Source organism: Tetrao urogallus, assembly GCF_951394365.1.
Source record: "Tetrao urogallus genome assembly, chromosome: 9".
NCBI lineage: Eukaryota > Metazoa > Chordata > Aves > Galliformes > Phasianidae > Tetrao > Tetrao urogallus.
Window position 1 is genome coordinate 21,864,005 of NC_136822.1, and position 19,506 is coordinate 21,883,510.

Sequence of the window (19,506 nt, forward strand, 5' to 3'; positions counted from 1 at the left end):
AAGTTTAAGAGAAGTCATTTCCACTGCATGTCTGTGAATGCTGAAGAAAAGAAGCCCAGCCACGGCGGTACTATCTGCATCTGGTAAACATCAACCACGATCCTGTGCCAGGAGCATAGCTGGTTTTGAACTGGAACTTCCTCCTCTGCTTACTGGAAAATCTGTTTATCTGCAAAAATGCTGCTAAACTGAGTAAGTCAGGAAAAGAGAGCGTGCAACCAAAATCCAGAGCAGATCTGGTAATAATCAAATGAAAATCGATGATTATATCTTCTCTTTCTCACCTAATTGTCACATCCTTGTTTGAGCTCTCCTGTACGAGTAAGATCTATCCAGCTGATCCCCAAGCTAAATAGCAGCAGCAGCAGCACGCTCTCCTGACTCCAGGGTTCTAAAAAATAAAGGAATCCCTTCATTTTCTGAATAAATGCCAAGAAAGTAAGAACATACAATAAAAACTGACTGCTCCCAGTTTTGAAGAGAGTTAACTTCTACGCCATTCCTGTCAACTCTTTTCAAATGCCTTGAGCCGAGTGATAAGCAGGCTGCTGGTAAGTTAACTGCACTGACAGATGACCTCGACCATTTCATTATGGCTTTGCTGTTTCTGAAGAAAGCATTCATTCTGCAGACTGTATGCTGTCAGTGAACTGCAGAAACAAAAGGATCTGAGCTTGGAGCACTAGCAGTAAGAACTGCAGCACATGACAATTCATTTCCCACGTCTATCCAGAGCTTCTGTTCAATCTCCTAAATGAAAGCCTTCAAACAGTAATAAGCCTACTAACAAAATAATTATTTATCAAGTAAAAAAAATAAAATTATTTTAATACAAAAGAATTAAGACACATTTCAGGACAAATTCTTATCAATGTTATAGCATTTCTGTATTTTGTCAGTGAGCAGCATTTACACCTGAACAATTCAGCTGTCATCTCCCAGTGACTGCTGACAACACCACGAAGGAAGGATATTAGGATGGAACTGTAAGTCTGAGTCCCACTGCAGCCTGCACAACTTCCAACCAGGCTCAACTGCTTGTATGACTGAGCAACCAAGCTCTCCCAGAAGGCTGTGAAAACCGTTCCACGTACTCAAGAGGAAAAGTCAGCTTTTAGCTTTGCCCTTTTTTGCAGGAAGTCGTCCTGTTGCTTCGAGGTATTTGTTAATTATTTCTTCTTGAGTACTGGGCAAACATGGTTGATACTTACTGTATTCCATTGTATATTCACCTTTACCCTGAAGAGTTGGAGAAAGAACAGTCAGAGTTAGGGTGCTAAGCAAGGAACCTTCCTTAGCTGTAGGCCATGCTCCAATCTGTGACCTAACGTGCACAAATAGCTTACAGTGAAGCACACCAACACTGCACTGAGGCACGTAGGTGGAGACAAAGATAAACAGGATCTGAACGTTGTTTGAGACAAGACTGTAAGGCTGTCTGCAGTAATAAAGCTCCATTTGAATGCTCAGAGAATACAGGTATTTGTGTATCATATAGGTAGAGCAGAAACTTTTAATTAACACACAAAGAAAACAATCTCAACCGATTCAAATGTGTTCAATGAGCATCTAACTGAGGGTAAATGTTGTTCAGAAAGGAACTTCTTAACATGAGCACTGCTGTCTGAAGTCTCACCTCCTTGCAGAAATCAGTAACTTAAGGAGCATGGCTACACTTTTCCAGACTCTGAGTGTAATACCTCTACTGACTATTCTACTGATTATTATAATACTCTGTATTATTTGCAACTTTGAATCTCTTCTCTCCCCAAAGTATGAGAGAATTTTTTGCCACATGAGGCCGGCAATAGCTATGTCAATTAAACACCAGTTAAAGTAACGATAATTAAGGTTATTTTCCTATTATCATTAACAGTATTGTGATTTGTATCACTTTTACTGATGCATATACTATGCTAACAATGATGCAAATTAGCACATTTGATTTACATAAGTATCTTTAGCAAAAAGCACTGAGAATACTTACTTCTGTGCAAGACCGCAGCTCAGTGGCATATCCAAACATATCATTCAGTGGCACCTAAAATCAAAGCACATCATTCTTATAAGATATTTCTTCATCTACCAATGGATGTCACTCAATCTCAATTATGATATAAAGAGTTGAAAAATCCCCCGTAACTCTCTGCATCAGCATTGCTGCACAGATTTCACTCTAAGGCAGCACAGCCAGCCTCAACAAAACCGTGCTCCTTCCTCTGCCACCATATGGTCCTAGGTTAAGAAGTTGGCTTCTCCAAAGCAGAACAGATTTATAACAGGTAGCAGGTTTACTAATATTGCACAACGTGCTTCCACAGATGGAAAATTAAATTCATGCTTGTCCACCGAATAACTCGGCTAACACAACTGCAGCCAACCAGACAAACAGCAACAGAGTCAAAAGAAAAGAGAGAGGCACCAGGGAGCAGCACACACCTCCGCATACAGAGTGAAGTACCCTTCAGTGCCATCTTGCCCCGTGATGACGCCGTGACGGCGATTGATGCCAGCTATCACTGCTCCTTGGAACTCAGTGGGTGCCATCACCTCCACGGCCATCACGGGCTCAAGCAGACGCACAGCAGCACTTTCCATAGCTGGAGGAAAGAAATTAATTAAATGTACTCTTATGCAAGTCTACCTAAATCATAGACATTAAACGATTCTTAACTTGGCCTTGCAAGAAGCCTCCCAAAGCTGCCTCAGTGATGAGGCCAGGAGTGACAACTTAGACAACATTTCCTATGACAACAAGAGTGAGCAGAAACATGAAGCTGTGTTTAGCAAGACTGCATAAATTAACCTCCAGCTACATTCACACGCAGCTACAACAGCAAAGGAACAAGCCTGGTTTCACTCAAGATAACCATTTGCATAGCAAAGAACTGTTTTACAGTTAATGCTGAATGCTTCTTAAACAAACAAGGAAAACACTACTGACTATTTGGAGTTCCAGCTCCCCCAGCCTTTATTCCAGAGATGCAATACTGGCAGGCACACGGTTTGGCAAAATGGTTGTTCTGTTTTGTTGTTACCTCTGGAAAGATGAAGCTGTAGGTGTCTCTTTACTGTGCTCTAGGAAAAAGGATTTCCTTCTGACAACCCTAAGATGAACCTGCCTTCTAGCACACCTTATTTGCTATGGAACCAGCCAAAATTCAAATGCACGTATAGATGCCCCAGGTAATTGAAAGAAATGAGGACGCTACATTTTGCTCCAGCGATGAAGAAGCCAGTAGGAGCACACATTCAGACTACTCTGCTTTATACCTTGCTTTAGGGCTCCTTCTCCTGCTCTGATGAAAGAGAATTCATTGGAGTCCACCATGTGATGTGCACCATCTTCTAAGACGAATCGGACTCCAGATATCTTGTGCCCTGACACTGGACCTTTTTCACATGCATCTCGGAATCCCTGTCAAACAACACCTCAAAATCAGCACGTTGCAGATTGAAATTAAGCTTTAAAAAAAAACCCAAACACCAAAATCCACCCAGAACTACCAAAAAAATCCCTTTCACAATTTCTAGCAGCAATGCCATAACAAGCCAACGCACTTTCCTGCTTGTTAAGAAGATGGAAAAAAACCATAATGGAGTAGGGAAAACGTCTTACTCCAAAATGTTTGAAAACTTTTTACTGTCATTCTTTGGTACCTTAATTTAGTACTACCTTAGAAGAGAAATCACACAACAAACCAGAAAGCAAGAAAAAGGAATGTATTCAGGATTTTCTTCGTTAAGGGACTGTATAATCAAAAACTGAATGAATGCTTTAACTATTTGACTGAAGAGGAAGCCTTTTCTCAGAACACTCCCTCTCAGACCATCTGTTTTTTCCAAGACTCAGGAAAAATCAAATTTGATGAAGGAATGCAAAGCTCATGCTAAGATGGATACACAAACAAGTGAGAAATCATACAGTTACACAGAGGAAGCAAACATAAGTGGTAAAACAGGCAGACTATTAGGTAACTCATACATCAAATGAAGTTGCAGTTTTGGTCTCAGAGAAATCACAAAGAAATATGTAATCATCAGGAATGAGAATTACATCGCTACAATTAAAAGCAGAAAATGGAAATCAAAAAGCAAGCTCATCAGAAGGAGGTTTGTTTCAGTGTCCAAAAGGAAAGCCTGCCTTTTTTTTTTTTTACTGCAGTACTGCTATGGAAACAGAGCAAGCACACATTACCAAAGAAAACAAACAGCAGGTTCTAAATTAAGTGGAAAAGCTAGGAATGCAAGATATTAAGCAAAAGCATGGAAATTTGATTCAGCTTCCTCTGAAGTAATGGGAAAAATCTCCTTGCCTGGGGCAAGACAGAAGTAAATGGTAACAGAATAGGAAGAAAGAACAAGAATCAGTATCTCTTGTATCACACACAAATTGCTTTGTACCTTTTCAACAGCGGGCACAAATTGCTTCGGAATATTTGTGCCAATGGTTCTGTCTTCAAATTCTATTTTTGTGTAGTCCTCAGGATCCAGGGGCTCGAGGACTCCTATAACTTTGCCATACTGCCCTGCTCCACCAGTCTGCTTCTTGTGCGTGTATTCAAAACTAAGAGCAAACAGACAAAACCCCACACGACGTTATTCATTACACCAACTATGCTCTAAACATGGCTTTAAAAGGAAAAAGCTCCCATTCTGCATTTTATTTCATCTGGCTGTTGTATAAATGACTGAAACAGCAGCTGAGAGCATTCAGACGTTCCAGGAATAACACAAATGTCTATGCTGCAAGCTGGAGCCTAAAGACTCCAGCAATGACTTGGTCTCAAGAAACCATCACTCCTGTATACGGTAAGCAACACCAGAATCATAGAACAGTCTGTGTTGGAAGGGACCCTTAGCAGCCATCAGTCCCACTCCATGGAGTGCACAGGGACACGATCCTGACTGCCTTCAGGCTTGCTCGCTTGTGCAAGACCGGACATATTTCCACACGTGCCAACAGCTCCCTCCCACAGAGCACTGTGGTACAGCTCCTTCCCTCAGGAACAGGAGGAGAGGAAGGCCGCCGCTCCGCTCCTCCCCAGCCCAACCCCAGCAGGCGGGAGCTGCCGCCCTGCTTCCTGCTGCCGCCCTGCTTCCTGCTGCCGGCACCCGGCCTTCCTGCACCATGGCGGAGCTGCCGCCGGCCCACGGCCCTGCTAACCGAGCAGCTGCCCTGGCCGCGGCCTGCATCAGCCACCGCCACGGGAGCCCAGGGCACGGCTGGGTGCTGCGGGCCGTGCGCCATGCCCACAGGGAGGTAAGGGTGCCTGCAGGTAAGGGGAAAGGCTGTGGAGGAGCACAGAGGCCCTGCGCTGCAGAACTGCTCCTGCTTCGCCCGTGAGCCCGTTAGTAGGTGGCTTACAGCACGGATAAGCTGGTTGTTTTGTTACAGTGGGTATTCTGGAAAAAAGGCATAGAACAACTCTTAATAAAGCACAAAACGAAGTCATGTACAGAGCCCGAGGGAGTCCCTGTACACTGCATCAGACTCCTCAGCAGGGTGTGTGGGCACAGAGCAAGGGGAAACGGCCTCAGGCTGAAAGGGGGCAGAGACTGCGGTCAGACAGAAGGGAAAAGCCTCTCACTGCAAGGAGGTGAGGTGCTGCACAGGGTGCCTCGTGATGTGCTGCGTGCCCTGCTCTCAGAGCTTGTCAAGGCTGCATAAGGCCCTGTGCAAGCAGATGGAGCTGTGGTGTCCCTGAGCAGTGCAGGGGAGCTGGACTAGATGGCCTTCAGAGGTCCCTTCCAACTCTGACCCTGGCAGCCCACAGAAGGCAATGAAGCGGTGTGCCAGACCAGAGCATATAAGGAGCTACTAACTGGGTGTCACTCCAAGTGCACAGCAAGTGAGCAATCTTTCAGCAGGAAGCAAGCAAAGAGAAGCTGAGCTCTATGCGTGACACGGAGTGATGCTGCTGGAGCCCATCTTACAATAACGAGAGCCTTCTCCAGGATGCCAAGTAATTCAGCATTTTACAAAATAAATATTCTTATTGTTCTCCCTGCTTAGGATATTGATGGCATTGGGCACAAATACCACCTGGAATTCGTGTTGGAAGACATATTTGAGAAAGTGAGTTCAGATTTATTTTGTTAACACATTCTATGGGCAGAAGTTGACACTACTGATGTGTAACACGATAAGGACATTCCAACATCATTCAATTTCAAGTTGAAGTTATGTGAATCTATGACTCCAACTGAAGAACACAATAACACTCTGTGTTCCACACATGGAGTTTTAGATCTCTGCAAAAGCAAAAGTACCTTTAAAGTATATACAGAGGTGCTATGAATGTAGCTTTGTTTTATACAATCACAAATCTCTATGGGCCATACTGAGGGAAAAAAATACATTGTAGAGATGTAAATTACCAATATTACACATCTATTTAATCAAATACTAACACGTTTAATTAACTCTGTAACAGGACAGTACTGTTAACTGCACTGCTGAGGTTCTTTACCATCTGGGCAACAAAAAGAATGCTCCAGATGTGCAATTTACAATTGAAGGAGAACTTAAGAACACAGACGAAGCAGATAACACATTCTACTATCGAATCAAGAGCCTGAAAAAAGAGCTCGAAGCAGAGAACATACCAGGTACAAAGAAGGGACCTGGGCAAGAAAGAAGTGAGAGAATGCGTTCCGTGGCCAGAAGCAAAACTGAACTGAATTGGTGGAGGTCCATGATCTTATGGGAGACAACAGAATACGAGGCAGGACAGAGGGAGATCAGGCTGCTGGCCCTGCTCTGAATACACACCTCTTCACTTGCTCTTTGCTAAGTGATATGTCAGTCACAACACGGCCAAAACCATCCATCCGCTCTAAAATCCAGAAGTGATACACAATTTGTCCTCCAGCACTTCTTTAACTGTCACTGTTGTGCTGCCTGTAACTGTTCCTAGTGCTGTACATTACATACCCCAGTAAAGACTTTACAGAACATGTGTTAAGGGGAAGAAGTGGGAGGGGAAACGGACACAGGAGTGATATAGCAGCTATTCCAAGATGATAACACAATACTTGTGACACAGCAGGAACACCAGCCAGATCCCCCAAGTTTTAGCACCAGACCCAATGTACTACACTGTAAGATCCTATTAATGCCCGTGACTCAGTGGATCTCACTTAACTTGTACCTGTTTTGTTTCTCAGACAGCTGTGGCAACGTGTCCCCAGAAATGCAGCCCATCAGAGCGCTTGCCTGGGCTGCCTCTGGCTACGTGATATGGCAGAACTCAACTGAGAATACCAACTACCAACTTGCCCAGATTAAACATGTGAAGCAAGTGGTGAGTTACCATCAATGCACTGCAAGGAAGATTCCCTAATATTTAGGAGCTAAGCAATTGTGGCACTGTACCCACAATTGTACAATTGTGGCAACCTACAGCTGACAAAGTTCTTAAGCAAAAAATCTCATCTGTGTCTGAACTTCACAGCCTGGTTCATTTTAAAAGCAGTGCTTAAGGTTTCTGTACCACCCACCCCTTTCCTCTAGGGAGTCACAAATGCTTTCACTGATGGCCTGGGTGTTTATTTTGATCATTTCTTCTCCTCATAAATTTTGCTTATAGAAACTGTCTCTTTGCAAGAGCAGTATTCGATGCTTAGTTAGAAAAATTGACTTTTCCACTTAGGGGTCATCCCTTTGATTACAGTTTTATATTGCTTTCCTGCCTTCCATTTATAACGCAGGCTGAGCTGACAGTATTCTTGCACCTGCATAACACATATTGGAATATTCTCTTTCATCTCTTGATTTACATCCTGATCTGGCAATCAGTCACCATAACACTGCTTGACATCTCCGCAGTGCTCAAGTCTAGACAAATAGCAATGGCTGCCATCTCAACTTCAATAAAATACAATCTACATTGCTTTTTGTCTGCAGCATTCCACTTTCCATCCGTTTGGCAGTTCACCTCAAATGCTAATCAAGAAAGAAAATAATGATTCAATTCCAACTTTAACATGAACTTCTCTCACTTCATTCTTCCTAAACTTACTCTTAGTAATGCTGGGTTTTATTCTGGGAGAAAGAAATATTTTAGCTGAAATATTTGTATCTCAGAATTGCTTTCTAATTTTTTTTTTTAATGACTCATTAATTCATTTCTACAGAACTTCAGGGTTAGCTTCCTACCTGATCTTTAAAGTTCAGTCAATTACAGCAGTGCTTCTAGATTTACATCAGCTTCGTGAGTGTATGGTAAGGAAATTGAGTTCAGGAGAACATGTGGCCAGAGTGCAGAGGAACAGAACATGCAGGAAAAGGTATTTTCTATTGTCACTGATTTAGAGTGATTAGAAGTACTGTGTTTACCCTGAGCAGCTAAGCTCATGAATAAATGACCACCAAATCTCAACATTCAAACTAGCAGTCAATAGCTGCCATCAACAGGCCTTGAAGGCTTTTGACCTGAAACAGGCAACTTGCTTCCAGAAAATTTATTATCAGGGAAATACTCAGCTTTAATTTCACAGAATTCTGTAGATTCTCTCAGTTCTTCTATTTGGAAAAAATACGCCATGAATTAAGAGTAACTCCTAAAGCAAAGGGGACTTTAACCTCAAGGAAATGGAGTGTGTAAGCCAGAAGGGAAAAAGAGGACCTCCTGTTTAGAAAACCCAACACATCAGCAATCTTCAGAAAGGACTTTCACTGCCCAGTGAACTGACTGGCTACTATTAACATAGGGAAAGTCCCAAGTTCAGCCCTTTTCATCTTCTCTTTCCAGAAAAGAACTGATGAATACCTGGAATTTGACTACATGATTCTACTTCACGAAAATGTGTCCCAGGTAAAAAAAATATCCTCTTCCTAAAAAGGCTTTCCTACAGTTACACTGCCAGCTGTATGACTTGGAACTTGGACACAAAGCTGGGAGGTATTCAAGGATCTGCTGCCTGGAGGTCAGCAACTGAAACGGGTGAGGTGAGGGCAATGATCACCCCTGTGCCTCAGCAACATCTGCGCCTGTCCCTGTGCAAGCAGGACACAGCAGCTCTCCAGTTTGTACCAAGAAAGTAATTTTCAGCTGATTTCCAGGCACTTCTTGTGAACAGCAGAGCTTCTGGATACTGGTCCCATTTACAGCTCTCTCCTCGTGGGAGACAGTGCCACCAAACTGATCGGCACAAAGGGAAGAAGCTGCAGTTTAGAACTGTTCAAAGAAAATACCTTCTCACGTCTTAACATTTTTACTTTCTACCCACAGGAGATTATCCCATGGCAGATGACAGTTCTCTGGCACCCGCAGCACGGCGTTGAAGTAACAAAGAACAGCCAACAGCCAAAGCATGCACTGGACTAAAGGAGCATCCAATATTGCAATGCAAGAGGCACAGATGCTGCTGTAACCATTTCAGGAGGGGCACATAAGGTGATTTGTGAACGCAGTCCATGTAGGAAGAATTATTGCTCAAAGAAACTTTGTTTCCTGTATGCAGTGCTTCAATCTGGTAACTGACAGGCACTCCCTCTACCACGTAATCAAATTTTGCATCAAAACAATCAGAACAAACTCTGTTGCTAGAAGGAATACTCACTGCACAGGTGCGGAGATGTTCTCTCTGAAGGCAACTTTTGGCTTTCCCATGGTGCAAGGGCAACTATATTCTCTTTCCATTCGCTGCAGGAAAGAAAGCGGGATGAAATTTGGAGTTGTTGCTATACTTGAGCAATAACTTTATTACAGATCTTTTTGCAATGAGAAACGTGATAAAGGTTAACTGTTTTTTGGGGTTGTGGTTGGGCTGAATTGGGTTTTTCTGGTGTTTTTGTTTTTGCTCCTTCAAGAAAACCCATGTAAAAATAAGGTGCTGTCATTCCGCAGTCATTCTTGTATTGGGGTGGTAGCTTCAGGGACAGGAAAAGGAAAACATCTCATTACCTCATTAAAGCTTAGGTTTTCCAAAACAAAAGCCATCTTTTCTTCATTCTTTCAGTATTTCAAACGTATCTGTTTTATTAGACTAAAACAAAAAACCTCCAAAGGATTCTGTAAACTTGGTAACACCTGAGGCACCCAGGTAGAAAACCAGGCCTAAACACTGCCATCAATCAGCCCCCTGCACACAGATTTTTTGTACAGCAACTCAACAGAAAGGAGGAATTCTTGGTTGGCAAAAGTCAATAGCAGAGTCTATAGATTCTGCTTTCCAAATTACCTGGGAATAGATTTCTAAGTGCAGCTCTCCCATTCCAGAAACAATGGTCTCTTTGCTCTCCTCATCAAAGTGGACTCTAAAAGTGGGATCTTCCCTTGTAAAGCGACTCAAGCCCTTGGAAAATTTATCGAAGTCATTCTGAAAATCAGTTACACATGCAGAGAAAACATTAATTCAACATCCAGAAGGCAACCAAGCCTCACGTTTTCCTGTCAGTTATTATTTCTACTCTCACGATTTTATTTTCTGAAGCAGTCACACGTTTACAGCTGTATTTATTTCTCCAGTTACTTCAAGTCCATGATAAATGCAGATCAAGGTCACACATCTCGTGTTTAGTTACCTACCACCACCTGACACATTGTCCAGGTAACACATGAATATATTCTTAGGTCCTTCCAACAGAATACTTTAAAAAACACTCATTTAGTTGATAGATATTGTATTTCCCTGCAAACCAGGCCATAAAGGCAGCAGTAAAGGTAATTCAGTCAGAAAATGTTGGTCCATAGGCTCCTACCTTGTTGGAAGGCTTCATAGCCACTGAAATGACAGGATCAGGGATGTGTATTGATTCCTGCAGGTCATAAAGGAAGACACCAAACAGTCAAGTTTTGCTCTAATTGTGACTTCTCCAAAAAACATCAGCCACAAGAATTCTGGCCCACAAACAGATGACTGCTGCTCTTATCACACTTGTATTTAATACAGTGCCAGGGCACCAGAACTGTGTAATTCTCTCCAGGACTATCAGAGGGCTCTATGTAACATATGCCAACCATGATATTTCCAGTACCAACTCAGATGCAAGGTGATCTCTGGGTTTCACAGTAGTCAGAAAAATCTGCTTCCCACCAGGTTTTGTAAACGTATTCCTAAATAAAAGTCATCTATGCTAACATGTTCACAGATGCAGAGTTCAGCAGTTCTGGGTTAACAACACCCTCTCAGTATCCAGTAGCCTATGGTCAGCAGATGATGCAGGAATGCTTCCAACAGTTTGCTAACACTAACCTTCTGCATTTGATGTCAAGTGTAGCAAACGAATGTGTATCTCTTACACAGTTCTACACATACAGGATTCCTGAGGTGTATCACAACAACTACCTGCACTTGTGTATATATATATCATAAAAAACATTACCTGGACAAAGTATTAAAAACTTTTACAACAAAATGAGGCACACGGAGGAGGAGGCACACTTACCATGGAAATGTCAGTGCTGGTTTTATCTGTGAACGTATCCCCACTGGCACAGTCAATTCCAAACAGTGCACATATGTCTCCTGCATAAACTTCATTTACATCCTTAAGAAAGGAAAGTGTACTATTTAGAGAACACTGAGAGACAACAGAGTACTGCAAACTACATTTGGTTTTAAGCAGAGATATAAATACTGGGTTTAAAGTTAAGCTCCTTTTTCTTCAAGGCAAACGCCCAAAAAGCATCCCTCAGCTCGAGGGTAAGGATGCAGAGCAAACAACAGAACGCTGTACAGGCAGACCTGACCCAGCTGTAGAGCTCAGGAATTTTCAACAGGAAAGGGTGGAACTCGCAGCAGTTTGAGAACCAATTTTCAGTTGAAGAATAACATTCAACAATCACATGAAAGGAAACATTGCTGTATGTTTTACCAATCCTGTTTCCCCTCTCCCACAAGTACAGACCGTGGCCAGACACAGCCAGCTTGCTTTAGCTATCATCTCAAAGCCTTTTTAAACACTTCTTGGGCAAAGACTCTTTCCCTTCAGTGGAAATAACACACTGAGGATCATTTTCACTTCCTTTAGAGTTCTATTCAGTGCTACAGAAAATACACGTCAACAACAACAGCAGAAATGTGATATATCACATCATAGCTGGAAAGGAAGAAGGCAGTGCAGTGAGGTGACTCAAAATGCAAACCGTGTGCCTGGCTGCACCTCTCACTCACCTCCATGTTGTCTGAGTGCATACGGACAAGTCTTTGCACACGCACTCTCTTCCCAGTCCTCGTGTTATAAATGTAATCAGATTTCTTCAGCATCCCCTGATAAACTCGAATATAAGTTAACTGCCCAAAACGGCCAGCCTGAAATCAAAGTCACCACAAATGAGACAAAGTCCTCCTTGGAGTCAAGCCAGTTCCTGTTTGATGTATAGTCTGAACTGCCTGAGCAAATGATTGCTTTCAATTTATACACCACACATGTATGCAAAGCTTTGTTTAACATAGTCTCAGCTTTCACCTGGCTCTGGAAGTGAACTTGACACTTACTGGCAATTTTCCTTACTTCACCAATTTTACTACTCCTAAGCCTTCACGACAGAGGCATATATGAACTCCAATTGGGGCAGCCACTTTCCAAATGAAAATCTGAACCACCCCAACAGCTTTCAGAGGAAACTCTGCTTCTTTGCTGTTTTTGCTGCATTAGGCATGAGACAGCTTACCTCCAGCTTAAAAGCAAGGCCCACAAAAGGCTGCGAGGTGTCTCGAGCAGAGTTCAACAGGAACTTAGTTTTGTCCTCAGAATCTCTTTAAAACAAACACACACAGGGACGGACAGTGAGTTTATGTTACAAAGAAAACATGCCAGCTTCCTCAAATCGTGAGTTGCCTTGGGAAGTGCTGAGGGCCCTCAGGTCTGTCACAGATACTTAGAAGATGGCTCACACATGTAACTGACACGTGGTGAGAAAAAGATCTCAGGAAAACTGCAGCAGATCCCAAAAAGGAGATTTGAATTATGATATTTACCACTGGCACTTATCAGAAGTCTGTTATGAGTATAAACAGCTAGCCTCAAATGAAAAGTGAGTCTTCTCAGCATTAGAATGAAGTACAAAATTAAAATTGCATTGTGCAATTGGTAAATGACCACACGTTACTGAGTTTCCCGTTGCACAGCACACAGTTCCAAGACCAAAGCACTTACCCCTGGTTAAGAATAGCATAGTTCTCCACCTCTGAAGGGTTTGGGAGGTATTCTAGGACAGCATCCAGCAATGGCTGCACTCCTTTGTTCTTTAAAGCACTTCCCACAAGCACTGGGGTAAAGGATTTCTTCAAAGTTGCTCTTCTGATTGCAAGCTGGAAAAATATCAGAGCATTACTATCCTGCAGCAGCTCCAGGAGTCCAAAGCTGCACCAGCCTTGCAGTGTTTCAGAGGTTCTCATCTTTGCTGGCTGCAAAGGAGCTGCTCTCACAGCCTCCTGGACAAGCCCTCACACACGAGCCTCCCAGGACAACGTGCCCTTTCTAGGAACGTGGGACTTTTTGAAAGAGAAATGCAGCTATTTGAGGATGTCTGGGTAAGCTCAGCGCATCCATCGTGTTCTGATGAAGAGTGCTTTAACATCACACGAGAGGAACACAGTGACACTGATCTGCAGAGCTGCTGAGGTCGTGATGCCTTGGGAATCCTTCCAGGATGTCCCAGCAGGCTCAGCCTTGTGCCTGTTCAGTGCCTTTCACTCAAGCACCACATGACACTGCAGAGCACCAACAGCTTCCACAGTGATTATCACTGCTGCCTCCTGTGCAGGTGTAGAAAGGCAGGCAGAAGCTAACTGCTCCTAAAGCCAAGACAGACTGCGACCTCGGCCTCACCTCTCCCTGCCACTAGAGGATGCCACCTCCCCGTGTTGACCTACAGAGGCTCTCACTCCAACTGAAAGCAGCTCCGGTCTTCTGGGATAAAGCTAAAAGAAATGTATTCTCACCTAATCTGCGCGTTTAATTTAGAGTTTAGAAACTATCTTTACAATTAACAGAGAGCAATCTGGACTACCAGAGCCAAAGAAAAGAGACAAGGAAGAAAATAAAATAAGATCTTTGACAGAGGGAATTGTTATAATGGAAGAATATTCTTCTTCAGTTTCAGGAGGTGTTTTTCCTCCAATTTGCTGGTTTAATGAGTTCATAAAAGTGCAGCCTTATGGATAGCAGCAGATCAGGTCGCGTTTAGGCAGATGATCTTCAGGCAGCATCACGTGCTCGGGCTGTGATAGCCAGGAGCAACACTTAGCATCGTTTCTGTCAAAAGACATTTTCACTGGAGACTTGGCTGCTCGCCACTGAAAGAAAATCCATCTTCAGGGACACGTTAGTAAAAATTAACCCAGGGCTATAGCCATTATATCTGTAATTAATTTGCTTTCTGAAGTGGGAAGCAGAGGCACACTGAACAGACAAATTCATTTTTGCAACAGATTCTCCTCTCAGCCATCAAAAGTAGCCTGCTGCTGGAAGTCTCTCACCTCTCCCAGTGATCAGCATTCACTTCTCTACTATTCCCTCTCCAGGTGGAAGAGAAATCCCTACAGGGCTCTGAAATTGCTCTTCTGTCTCTGCCTTTACCTAAGAGGGAAGGGCTGCTTTGAACAGCTCAGGCCTCATAAAACTGCATTTAACTACTGGAATAGCTAAATGCTCAGTTATGTCAACAAGAGCCACAATTTTTTTTTTCTATTTCTGAAAAAAGACAAAAAGAAACAAACAAAAGCCTTGTGCTTCCATGTCTCAAATTGGAATATATGCACTTGCAAACAAATAAAATAATAATAATAAAAAAAAGCAAAAAACAACCAAACTCAAGGTCTGTAACAAATTTAGAAGTGATCAAAGTTCTGGGGCCCTGAAGATTCAAAGCAAACCTCAGGGGGAATTGCAATGCCCATCAGCTTTGAGCAGCTGCCAGAGCTCCATATCCCAACAGATAGAGTGTGCAGCTTCCAGGAAAGCAAGCAGTGCAGACCTTACCAGGAAAAGTGAGTGCCACACAAAGGCACCCACGCATTGCTAAGGAGCCAAACACTCCTAAGAGGACTTCAACGTCAAGCTCTGCTTAGAGCACGAGCTGACTGATCACGTCTGCCTTGAGCCCAGCTGGCTGCACGCACAGAAATAGCTCCTGCATGCAACACTTAGGTCTCAGCTCGGCTTCACTCCCAACTGAAGGCCCGGCTGTGAGCAGAGAGAAGCAAAAGCAGGTGGCAAGTGCCCTATCAGGCAAACTTCACCCCCAGCCCCCTTCCCCTCAATACCACTGCTCACAGAAACCAGCTTAAACTTCAACAGCAGCTCCTAAAAAATGCGGTCTGCCTGTAACAGACTCTTCAGACACTGTTTTGTTACTTTTGTTCTGTTTTTTTCCCCTCGGTTTTTGATTTATCACATTAAGCAACTGGTCCCCTGCGGCAGTTTCAGCCTTTGATGGATTTATTACTATTAACAGCAGACATCAGAAGATTAATTGCTCAAGTTAACTTCCGACAGTAGCAAGAGGTGTTGGCAAATAGCAAACCAGACCTCAGAAATACTTGCACCAGGTGTAAGGAATCCATATAGAACCACAGAATGGTACGGGGTTGGAAGAGACCTCAAAAATTATCCAATTCCAACCCCTCAGCCATGGGCTGGCTGCCCCAAGTTGCTCAGTGCCCCCTCCAGCTTGGCTCTGAGCACCTCCAGCTCTCTGAGCAGCCTGTGCCAGTGCCTCACAGCCCCGTACGGCCATAAAGCAGCTAACAGGAGAAAAACAAACAAGCTGGAGTCATGCCTACAAAGCAGACAGCCCTCCCTCATGCTGCCAGCTGTCACAACACAAAGCCCAACAGCTCACTGTGTGTCAGCAGCTGCACACGGACTTGGCTTTTCACCTGCTGCACGGGGCTTGATGGTCAATGCCAGCTTGCAGAGCACTGCTGTGAGGTGAGTGTCCTCAGGCTACCTCGCTCTCACAGCACCGTCTGTCTGTCCCAACTAAAGCTAACATCACAGTCATCTATCATCCTTGGAGGAGAGACTGCAATCCCATCCACTGACTTGATTTTCCAATCATAAACCAAATCTGAAATGAGTACCCAATGGGAACCCACCTGTAGGAGGTGAACCATTCTACAGAACTGGAGCAAAGAAAAAGCATTTTCAGAAGAGAAGAGTGGTGCTACATTAAGAAGAAATACATAACATTACCTTTATATCAGCAACTGTAGGGATCTTCTCTTCCAAAAACAGCTCCCCAAGGCGATCATCTGAATTAGCAACACATTCAATCAGTTCCGAGCGCCGTTCTGCAGCCTCAGCTCTAAACTCAGCTGGAATTTCATCGTAGCGAACCGTCTGGCTAAACACACAAACAATATAAGGGCTCTAAAGGAACAGCACACGGATCAGCCTCCCAGTCACAGTCATTGTGATGACTGGCCTAACCGAGAAAAACTCACTGGTGATACGGATGTACAAAAAAGTATGCAAGAATATCAAATTGCTGTTTCTTATGCCTAGCAGGCAAGGGTTCTTCCTGCTCACGGTTGGAGTTTGTGAGGTTGCAGGGTAAGCTGTTCAGCTGCACCACGCTGTATCATCATCCCAGGAAGCTCAGGCCAAACGCAAGCTGTCAGGTCCCGCTGTGCAGCAGGTCTCCCAGCTCTCTGTGTGCTGAGGACTGCCACCACCCCCCGCAGCCACAGAACCATTCCTGCTACAGCCACCGCTCACTAAACCTGACTGCACCACCACTGCGCCAGAGAGACACACCTCAGCCCTACCACAAGCTGCATCCCTAACCTTCACAGCAGCAGGCTGCTTCATCTCTGAAGGGAAGCTATGGTTTCCCTTGGTGCCATTACCAATGCAAAGAGTAACTTCAGCAGAAGAAGCACACAAGTTTTAAACCTTACCCAAACGTGCCATCAAAATATATAGCTCTTTCTTCTATTAGATCTATAACTCCTTTAAAGTTTCCTTCCAGCCCCATTGGAATCTGGACAAAAGCTGCATTGTGTTTTAACTTGGACCTGAAAAATTGAGCAAACATTGATTAAGAAAAAAAGTCATTTCCATACATGTGTCCCAGATGTTTTTTTAAGCAAGATCCTATTCTTATACAGCATCGTACTTTGTTATGATGACAAATGCCTGCTTGCATTTTAACCTGAGTGACTGCCAGACTTCTATATTCCAACAGAGAGCGAGCAACTTCCATGGGAAATAAACGGCAGTGCAACCTACTTTCAGATCAATTACTTGATGGGATTTCCTTCTCCCTTATTGACTATTATCATACATGTCTCACAGATGACATTAGGCACAGGAAGGTGGCACATACAGGTGGGGCTCCAGGCAGGTGAACCATAAACTGCCAACCTCGAGTCATGGCCCTGCTTCAGCGCATCTGCCACCAGCATCCAGGAAAAATCAAAAGGCTGGTTTTGAAGTGGCTCCACATACAGTTCCAGCATCAAAATCAAAAAGCTAACACTGAGACACTGTAAGTCTAGGCTGATGCTAACTATTGTTTCGCTCCCTTTTTCTTGACAAAAGGGAGAGTCTTTGGAGGTCAGAGTAAGATTTAGCCCAAAGTCATGCATTACCTCCCAAAACGCACCTACAAACTCCAAAAGAGAACATTTTTCAACATTATCAGCATTAATCTGCTACATGGACTGTTCAGAACTAGCTGACAGGTAAGCTGAAGTGATAAATACCTCATTTGTTGCACTGCTCTGGATGGACTGGAGCCCATCCTGTCCAGCTTATTGATGAATGTTAAGAATGGCACATTGTAACGTTTCATTTGCCTGTTCACAGTTATGGTCTGGCACTGAACTCCTCCAACAGCACAGAGAACCAGAATAGCTCCATCGAGAACCCTCAGAGATCTCTCCACTTCAATGGTGAAGTCCACGTGCCCTAAGTAACAATAAGAACACAAAAGTTATTCATAGATAATAAAAAATAACAAGTAATTGTTTCCTCATGGCTGCAGTGGCAGTGCAATCAATCTCCAGCCATAAGGAACACACCACAGTGGCACAGCATCAGCCCCTCAGCAGCACAGTGAGGGCACCACGCTCCCCGTTCACACAAAGGAATGGCAGCCTCACAGCATCAGAGCTGCTGCTACCTGGCGTGTCTATGATGTTGATGTTGGTGTCCTTCCACATGGTGTACGTGGCCGCAGACTGGATGGTGATTCCACGCTGTCGTTCGAGCTCCATTGAATCCATGACAGCTCCGACTCCATCCTTACCTCTCACCTTAGCAAAAAAAAGAAAAAAACATCAGTCCAAGAGAGTTTACTGGGAATCTGCTATGGGTGATGCCTCATCTGGTGAATATCATCTTTCTGGCAGCGATGAAAAGGAGACGTTACAGAATCACATACAGAAATGCAAACAAACCTGATTTTTTTTGTAGTGTCATTTACTCTGATGGTGGAACTAGATGGCCCTAGGGGCCTTTCCTAACCTTAACAGTTCTCTGATCCTATCCTTTAACGTCCTTTGCTCCCCCGAGGATCAGTCACAAAAGAGATCATTGACAATTGGCAGCCAATTATACTTTGCTGTGAACTCCATAAGCTAACGTACCTGGACCCAGAAATACAGCCCTGGATTCTCTGTTTCTCACAGCTGCCTTCGGCTGAATCAGAAGCAGCTCACACCTCCTGCAGCATATTTACCAGAGACATGAGCACAAAACTAGGGGATGGAAGGGACCTCTAGGCATCCCCAGCCCAACCCTCTAATGCAGCACAAAAGCACACAGGTGAGTTCTTGTGTCTGCACAGAAGGAGACTGCACCATCCCACGGTAAGGGAGCCCTTCTTCACACAGATGGAGGTCCGGGGATCCCAGCGACGCCCACCTCGTGCATCTGCGCGATCCTGCCGGTGTAGAAGAGGACACGCTCGGTCAGCGTGGTCTTCCCCGAGTCGATGTGTGCCGAGATGCCGATGTTGCGGATCCGCTCGTTGGGAAGGACGGCCGAGGAGCAGCGCCGGCAGGCATTGAGGAGGAACTGAGCGGAGAAAGCCGGTTCACTGCGGAGCCCCGCCCCTTCTGCCACCCACCCTCCCCCTCCAAGCCCGCCGCCCGGCCTTCCCCTTCTCTCGCTCCCCGTTCACACCGCGAAGTCCCTCCCGCCCACCTCAGCGAGCCCTCAGGAGGCCCCGCAGGCGGGTTCCTCCCTCCCGGCCCGCCGTGCCCGAGTTGCCTTCACGCTGTGCCCCGCCGCCGCCCCACGCACGGCACCACCCGCTACCTGCCGCTACCTGCCGCCGCCCGCGGCCCCGCGCCGCCCGCACCGCCCGCAGCATGGCCGCTCCCTGCTACCCCGCAAGGTCGGGAGCCGCTTCCGGGGTCACCGCGCATGCGGGGTCAGACCGGAAGTGAGCCCCGACCGGAAGTGGGGGTGCGCCGCGCCAACGCCGAGCCCGAAGAACGGGGCGCAATGGACGGAGCGCGGCTGTGATAGCGCTGCGCCGCAGCAGTGCTGTAAATAAAGGGAGGAGCGGCAGGTTTTACAAAGCACAACGCCTGCACTGC

The 19,506-nt window shown here is 44.8% G+C and overlaps 2 protein-coding genes across 2 annotated transcripts; one reads left to right on the forward strand and one right to left on the reverse strand.

Moving 5' to 3' along the window:
- Positions 1 to 801: 801 nt before the first annotated feature.
- On the reverse strand, positions 802 to 19,277 carry GFM1 (G elongation factor mitochondrial 1; the record flags this gene model as incomplete). The annotated part of the gene is made up of 18 exons (XM_079539898.1): positions 802 to 1,239; positions 1,988 to 2,041; positions 2,440 to 2,600; positions 3,274 to 3,418; positions 4,405 to 4,567; positions 9,568 to 9,650; positions 10,189 to 10,326; positions 10,709 to 10,765; positions 11,396 to 11,497; positions 12,124 to 12,261; positions 12,624 to 12,708; positions 13,109 to 13,263; positions 16,151 to 16,301; positions 16,858 to 16,974; positions 17,665 to 17,869; positions 18,084 to 18,216; positions 18,827 to 18,979; positions 19,233 to 19,277. The coding sequence occupies 18 exons, from the start codon at positions 19,275 to 19,277 to the stop codon at positions 1,108 to 1,110; spliced, it is 2,217 nt and encodes a 738-aa protein (XP_079396024.1). The 3' UTR covers positions 802 to 1,107.
- LOC306949723 (latexin-like) lies at positions 5,132 to 9,332 on the forward strand (the record flags this gene model as incomplete). The annotated part of the gene is made up of 6 exons (XM_079539728.1): positions 5,132 to 5,263; positions 6,017 to 6,079; positions 6,438 to 6,612; positions 7,171 to 7,307; positions 8,757 to 8,819; positions 9,237 to 9,332. 6 exons carry the CDS (start codon positions 5,132 to 5,134, stop codon positions 9,330 to 9,332), a joined length of 666 nt encoding a protein of 221 aa, XP_079395854.1.
- Positions 19,278 to 19,506: the final 229 nt, after the last annotated feature.